This window comes from Panthera onca, chromosome C2 (genome assembly GCF_046562875.1).
Source record: "Panthera onca isolate mPanOnc1 chromosome C2, mPanOnc1 haplotype 2, whole genome shotgun sequence".
Classification (NCBI taxonomy): domain Eukaryota; kingdom Metazoa; phylum Chordata; class Mammalia; order Carnivora; family Felidae; genus Panthera; species Panthera onca.
Window position 1 is genome coordinate 151,443,520 of NC_138347.1, and position 7,404 is coordinate 151,450,923.

At 46.8% G+C, this 7,404-nt stretch overlaps 1 protein-coding gene and 2 non-coding genes across 4 annotated transcripts; all 3 read right to left on the reverse strand.

Moving 5' to 3' along the window:
- Positions 1-239: 239 nt before the first annotated feature.
- Positions 240-5,886, reverse strand: RPSA (ribosomal protein SA). Of its 2 annotated transcripts, none has more exons than XM_060638308.2 (7): positions 5,768-5,885; positions 4,794-4,959; positions 3,637-3,755; positions 1,815-2,060; positions 960-1,088; positions 688-853; positions 240-402 (listed from the first exon to the last, which is right to left on the reverse strand). In XM_060638308.2, the coding sequence occupies exons 2-7, from the start codon at positions 4,924-4,926 to the stop codon at positions 308-310; spliced, it is 888 nt and encodes a 295-aa protein (XP_060494291.1). In that variant the 5' UTR covers positions 4,927-4,959; positions 5,768-5,885; the 3' UTR covers positions 240-307. The 2 variants fall into 2 exon arrangements, with proteins under 2 accessions (XP_060494291.1, XP_060494292.1); XM_060638309.3 differs by lacking the exon at positions 240-402 and adding an exon at positions 541-595 and having other exon boundaries at positions 663-853; positions 5,768-5,886.
- LOC132684467 (small nucleolar RNA SNORA62/SNORA6 family) lies at positions 1,604-1,752 on the reverse strand. The gene has a single exon (XR_009612678.2). It is a non-coding gene; the product is annotated as a small nucleolar RNA SNORA62/SNORA6 family (small nucleolar RNA).
- LOC132684468 (small nucleolar RNA SNORA62/SNORA6 family) lies at positions 3,823-3,973 on the reverse strand. Its single transcript, XR_009612679.1, has one exon. It is a non-coding gene; the product is annotated as a small nucleolar RNA SNORA62/SNORA6 family (small nucleolar RNA).
- Positions 5,887-7,404: the final 1,518 nt, after the last annotated feature.

Sequence of the window (7,404 nt, forward strand, 5' to 3'; positions counted from 1 at the left end):
CACTTCATGGGATGAGTACTGGGTGCTGTATGTTCAGTAGTGAATCACAGGAATCTACTCCTAAAGCCAAGACTACACTGTAGACACTGTATGTTAGCTAACTTGACAATAAATGATCAAAAAAAATTTTATTTAAAAAAATGGAAAAAAAAGAGTAGGCTTTAGAAGTAAAAGGAACATCAAGACCTGAAGTAATCCCAGGCATCTTGATTTGGAATGCAAAACAGACAGACGTGGACCCAACTTATAGAAACGGTTTATTTTCCGTCAACCTTATTTCCATTTTGTTTCTCCGCAGAAGAGCAGCTCAAGACCACTCGGTGGTGGTTCCCACCCATTCGGTGGCCTGAGCAGTGGGGGCTGCAGACCAGTCTTCCGTGGCGGGCTGAGCGCTCCAGTCCTCTGTTAAGGAAACACCAAAGAACAGTCAGGCCCCTTCAGTGTTCTCGTCACCCTACCCCCACCCAGCACCGAGCCCTGAATCGCACCAGAAACACATTTCAAAGGACAAACACCCGAGGCCAAACCACTTCAAAAACACCCAACTCCCATGTGTCAAGTTAGCAGCTCAGCTATAGCACACTGGGATGGAAACCTTCTGACGCTACATAGCCAGGGAGATCCTTCAAGCTAGACTAAAAACCCCCCAAGATGCAAGCCACCAGCCTGAAGCATCAGGACCCGTACCAGTGGGGAACTGCTGGATAGGCACGGAGGGCACCTGCACGCCTTCGGACCAGTCTGCGACCTCAGGCTGCGTAGCAGTGAACTCAGGAGCTGGAGCAGTCCATTCACCCTGAAATTCCTCCTTGGTCACAGCCTTTTCGGCAGCAGCCTGCTCTTCCTTCTCAATCTGGTGAAGACAAAGCGTATAGGGACCAGTAAATTTTACTTCTTGAGCACAAACCAAGAGGTCTGATTTACTTACGCGTCCACAAGCCTTTGGGGAGCAAACTTACCTCTTCAGGATCCCTATAGAAGTAGAGGTCAGGCATGACCTCCCAGGGGTGTTCACGGGAGATGGTGCCACGCATGCGCAGAACTTCCCGGGCCAGCATCCACCACATCAGACCCACCGAGTGAGCTCCCTGCGGGAGCGCCAGGTGTTAACAAGTGACGCTTGGTCAATCCCCAACAGCACGTCCTTCCCCAATCCACCCATCTGTCCCATCATCCAGGTCCTCGGTACCAGGAGATAGGAGACCCGCCTCTTGGTTTGCAGAGAGTGTACTTCTAACAGAGCACTCTAGAAATACGTCTCCATCTTGATTGTCACTGGAACCAGGGGGATTAAAACACAACTATCGAGACTCCACCAATGAAATGAAATACCTGTGAGTGCCTGCACACTGATACTGCTATTAAAACATCTCTTTGGGGGATTCTTACACGGAACCAGGGTTTTGAGACCCAGGAAACAGGGCCGATTTGAATCACAGGCAACCCACCTTTTTAGGATTTCATAGCAGTTCATCCAGTTGCTCTGAAAACAGAAAGGCCTAGTAATGCCCGAGAGGCCCAAGCAGTTAATATGGAGAAGAGCAGACGGACACACACGCCACTTAAATGATTTCTCCTTAAAGTTCTGACACACTCGAATCATACTTGTAGCAAGAATTACTATCAAACTCCACTCACTGGGCCAGAGACCCTTGTGGTGTTAGCGAAAGACTTGCCCCTTGTGTAGCACACTACCTACACTTGTGAGTTCATCGGCCAGAGCCTCAACTCCAAGCTCTAACAATGTGCAGAGGAATGCCCAGCTGTTTCCGTAGTGCTCTCGTGAGCTCTGGTGGACGTCACGGCGTTATTACCTTGTTGTTGCAAGGGATGGCGATGTCCACATAGCGCAGAGGAGAGTCTGTGTTACACAGAGCGATGGTAGGCAGGTTAACGTAAGACGCCTCGGTGAGAGGCTGGTGGTCAGCCCTGGGATCGGTGACCACCAGAAGTCTGGGCTCCCGGAAGGCTGCCTGGATCTGGTTAGTGAAGGTTCCGGGAGTGAAGCGGCCAGCAATAGGAGTGGCTCCGGTCGCAGCAGCAAACTTCAGCACAGCTCGCTTGAAGAACGAACATCGAGAGTTACCAGCGCTCGAGAAATGGCATCGCAGGAACTCCCCCAAGCGTCCGTGTGCCGACACCCGGGTCTGTAACCGCCGGAGCGGCTCCCTTCCAACAGTGAAAACATCAAAGCACTTCAGACACCCAGTAATTCTTTGTCCTCCGCGTTACCCGACAACTACTTGCAGAACCGGGGCCCAGAAACAGTAAGCACGCCCCACCCTCTGATCCTGTCTAGAATGCTCTCCCCACTCCCACCGGCTGGTTTCAAGAACCGGGCAGGTCACTCTGCTGAGTGACGCGGGCAGGTCACTCGTGTGCTTCCACATTCTTCACGGGGCCGTGACGACGAGTCAACACAGCACACAACAGTGCCCGACACACCAATAAGCACTTCTCTGCTCTGGTCGAATTCCATCGCAGCTACCCTATACACCACAGCAACATACCCTTCCTTTTTACCCCGTAAAACTTATTTTCTGCATCCCTTAAAAAAGGCAGAGTTACGCTTTTTCTGCTACATCCCAAGCCCCTTGCAACACTGCCTGGCCAATACAGATGCTCAGTAAATCTTTGCTAAGGAAAGCCATGAGAGTGGTCACTGGGTCCATTCTACAGCAATACTTAAGCCTTCTACCGTGCACCAAACTAGGGGTCCTGATACAAGCCAGCCTCTGGAGAATAACCCCCTGCGCAAAACACATCTTCGGTTCGTGGCAATCAATTTTATGGTCAACCTAAACAATACAAACGAACCTGTCTTACTACACGATTTAAACAGCTGTCAAAATCCAAGTCAAACATCTTTTTCAAATTAGAGTCGGGGTCAATGAAATCCTTGCTAAACCTCCTGTAGTGGACTCTTGAACACACGTTTTAAACTCTTCAGGTCCACTTATATGTGGATATTTTTTTTAACAGCACTCTACAGTATTTTCCCTTCTGGCTTATTCTTTAAAATACAGTATGTAATACATACAGCATACAAAACGTGCTAATTGACTACTTAGGTTATCGGTAAGGCTTCCAAAGGTATTGAAGGCTATTAACAGCTGAGTTTTGGGGGAGCCAGAAGTTAAAACAGACTTTTGACCACGTTGGGGGTTGGTGCCCCTAATCCACCGTGCTGTTCAAGGCTCCACCATAAATCAATTTTTAAGGAATCCACTGGTTTTCTCCACAGAAAAACAAAGAATTGTCAAAACAGAAATGGGGCAATACAAGTTTTACCCATTGGCTATTAAAAAAACTAAGTTATTTACGTTAGCAAAGATTTCTACTCTTGCTTGGAGACTTGGATGAGGACTGGCACCCTATTAGAAAACCTTTCTGAAAAATCCTGCAGTTGGCACCAAAGCTTGAAGCCAGTGTTTCATCATTTTCAAGAGAAAAGTCTGACTACAGAAAAATAGGATAAGCCATTTTTACAGGATTATGTCAGGACCTAGTGGCACAAGAAAACACACAGGAAAAACAAAGCTCAACACTCTACCAGATGCCAAGTAGCGTGTAAACGGAAAACACTGAATCCGGGCAATTCAAGATTTCTAAAAACCAAGCATATTGTTTCCAAACCTGGCCAGTATTCCGGGATGATATGACACTGACATCAGCTGGGTTTTCAATGGCAACAATGGCCCGAGCTGCCAGCAGAAGCTTCTCCCAGGTTCTCTTCAGATTGATGATGTAGATACCTAGGTGATGGCAGAAAGCTTTGTAGTACCAGACTTAATTTTCAAGTGGACTTTGTTCTGAAAGGCCGAATGTGGCAGCGAGTACTATCAAGCTCCAGTCATCGAGGCAGGCTCTACTGGTGTTAGCGAAAATCCTGCAATTTCTCTAGCACACTTCCGACACTCAGAAGTTCATCGGCCAAGGCTGGCCTCCACCCTGAGCTTTAATAGTGTGCAGCCTTAGTTCGGTAGACAAAGTGCATCTTCTTGGTCCTTTCCTGCACTAAGCCTCCATCAAGGCCCCATCCTGATTCCCGTAAGTTTTCACCCACCTCCTGCTCTCCAGCCCCACTTTCCCTACAACCTGTCTCAATGCCAGATTTCACCCAAAACTGCTTCACAGCACACAACCCCCGCTTAAGTTCTTCAGTGGCTCCATCTGAGCTTGAAGCACTGCCTTGCCCAACGTACCTTCCAAAGTCTTCACAACCTACCTTCCCTTTTCTAGTACCTTCCAAGCCTCCTCATAAAGGTCTTAGCTCTTGCTCTACTCTCAGAATTCAGTTGAACGAAGGGAACGCCTGACCGGCTCACTTAGAACGTGTGATCCTGGGGTCAGGAGTTTGAGCCCCACATTAAGTACAGATTACTCAAAAACAAAGATCTTAAAAAAAATAAAATTCAAATGAACCTGCTTTCAGTACCTGTGGAATACAAGACACTATGGAAGATGAACTAATGAGCTTCCTCATCATTTATACATCTCACAGCTCCTTCATGGCCCAACCTAAGTCCCAGAACCTATCAACTGACATACTCTTGCACTGGAGCCCAGAAAGCGGTCCTTCCAAAAACCACCAGTACACTTTTGTTTTTTGTTTTGTAAAAAAAAATTTAAAAAAATTTTTTTTAAGATTAAGAGATGCATGCTGTATCAACTGAGTTGACCAGGTGCCCTACGTTCACTTAAGTCTTAAAGCTTACTTCCGATGTAGACCTCTGGTTTCATTTATTACTTAGTTGGAATGCCCTCCCTCCCAAATCAAAGCAACGACTGACCATCACTTTTCCTTTTGTAGATGTACTGTTCCATCTGGAAGTCAAGGTTGGTGCCACCTAAGTGGGTTCCTGCGGCAAGAAATTTGAGGACATCCTCCTCCTTCATTTGCAGGACATCAAGGGCTCCGGACATTGTGAAAGTTTCCCTTTAAGTTACGACGGGAACCTGGAAAACAACGGTTAACCAGCTATTTTCATTTCATTTCAGTGGGTTATGGGACCAGGTGCATTCTAACTACCCTGGCGAGCCAAGCAACCGATCTGAACACAGCCCAAGGACCACACCTTTTACAGTAGTGTAATGGAAAAAGACCCAACAGAACAGACCTATCCCACACATTACACAACTGCCGCACATCTTGAGTGTGTGGAGATGGGAAAAACACCCAAGTAATTAAGCAAAATGAAAACGGTGATTTGCCACTTAACATTCCAGGGGGCAACCGGAGTCGAGTTACCGATGAGCAAAAATAACCAGATGCGAACAAGTTTATTTTCAAGCGGATTGAAGGCAGGGCGCTCCACAATTATTTCTCTCTACGGTCACAACTGATTTTCTACAAAACCTTGCCAGGTATCTTAACGCGAACGGGATACACCAACCGGCCCAAATAGCTGTCGTAAACCGGGACCGGGGCCTGAGGTCACGGCCGGCCGAATGCCGGGGTCCGAAGCAACTGCAGCGCGGTACGCTGATCCTGTTTGCTGCGCCACGGCCGCCCAGCCGCAGCCCGGCCCGCACCCTCACCCGGTGCCCTGGCTCCAGCACGACCTCCGCGCGCTCCGGGGACACTGTGGGAACCCGCGGGCCCGAGTTCGGCCACGTGCGGGCGGCTGGGCGCAGAGCCGCAGATACACCCGCTTTGCCTGCTGGCTTCCATCCCCAATCCTCGCACCCCTCACTCCAGCGGAAGGCTATTTTAATAGCCTTTGGGACTATTTGGGGGACGCCGGGAACCCCACAAGGGACTCACGCAAAACAACGCCGTATGGACCCCTCCCTGGGTAGCGCGGAAAAAGGCCGGCGGCCGGAAGTGACGTCCTTATATACTCCGCCGCCAGCCAATGACAGCGAAAGCTAAGCGGAAGGGTGAATGGGCCGCCTAATCCAGCGGGGCCTTTTGCGACGTTAGTGCTTTCCGGCGCCGCGAAGGAGTCCCGCGGCACGCGGCCACCTCCGCTGTAATTCATCAGGGACCTGCCGCTGGAGGCCGAATTGGCTTTCTGGTCCCTGTCGTGAGTTGAAGTGTCTTTACGTAGGGAGCCATGTTGAGCACAGCGTGACAAAGTATTCGTTCAACAAAAGCCGGAGAAGTTATTTTCATTTCTTGGAGAGCAATTTATCAGCACGTAATTCAGATTTTGAAAGTTCGCTTGCAGGAAATTTTCCTGAAAAACTTAAAAGGAAAACACTACAGATGGCAGGTTTCTTTTTCTAGAGGAAAAGGAATCAATATCGATAGATGAGTAATTAAAAATTCATTCCGTTCATATAGTACTATGCAGCCACTAAAGACCTGCCGGGTGGGGGAGATTATTTTTAAAACTTGAAGCCAGTATTAACTAAACTTCAATAATAAAAAAAATTGAAGCCCTGCACATTAAAAGATGATGGTAAAGAGACGGCCAAGTTATTAACTTATGTATTGGGTTTCCATCTTTGCTGCACTTGCGAATCACGTGGAAAGCTTTTAAACATATGCCTAACCCAGATTTTAAAAATCTGATATATACATATATATATATATATATATATATATATATATATATATATATTTTTTTTTTTTTTTTTTTTTTTTTTTTTTTTTTAAAGAGTGCATGCTCGGGTGAGGGGGAAGGAGGGGAAAGGGGGAGAAGCAGAGGGGGACAGAGAAGCAGAGGCAGAGGGCTTGAGCTGGGGTTCGAACTCATCAGCGGTGCTCTGAACTGATGTCAGAGGTTTAACTGGCTAAGCTTCCCAGGCACTCCAAAAATCTGATTTTTTAAAGTGAAGTATTGCCATAAAACATATTTGTATATATTGTGAAATGATCACCACAATGAATCTAGTTAAAATCTGTCACCATCCAGTTACAAAAAGTGTGTTTTTCTTGTGATGAGAACTTTTACCCTCTTAGCAACAGTGAAATACACAGTATGGTATTATTAACTATAGTCGCCATGTTGTATATTACATTCCCAGGACTTAAAAAAATCTGATTCTTATAAGTACCTCCCTAGATAATTTTAATGTGTAGCCAGGCTAAGAACCACTAATATACTAGTAGAGAAACTGGGTGAGTTTTTTTTTTGTCTCATTTTTAGCATTTTTGAAATTTTCTGAGGAACACAGGTTAAAAAATTAAAAAAAAAAACAAACAAAAACCCATTGCAGCTGATAGAGAAGGAATGAAAACTTAGGAATGGGTTTAAGCATCCTTAGAAACTGCTGAAAATATCTGGAGACATTTTGGCTCCCAAAGAAAAAATAGCTCTGTGGAAAATAGAACAGGTGGCTTTTAGGGGCAGTTTTCTGTCACTGTATTGCATGACTTCTCTGGAGGGGCCTCCCCAGCCACCTCAACAGCTCCCTCCCATATGCACGCTGGAGTCCCAGGACTACTTCCTTTGT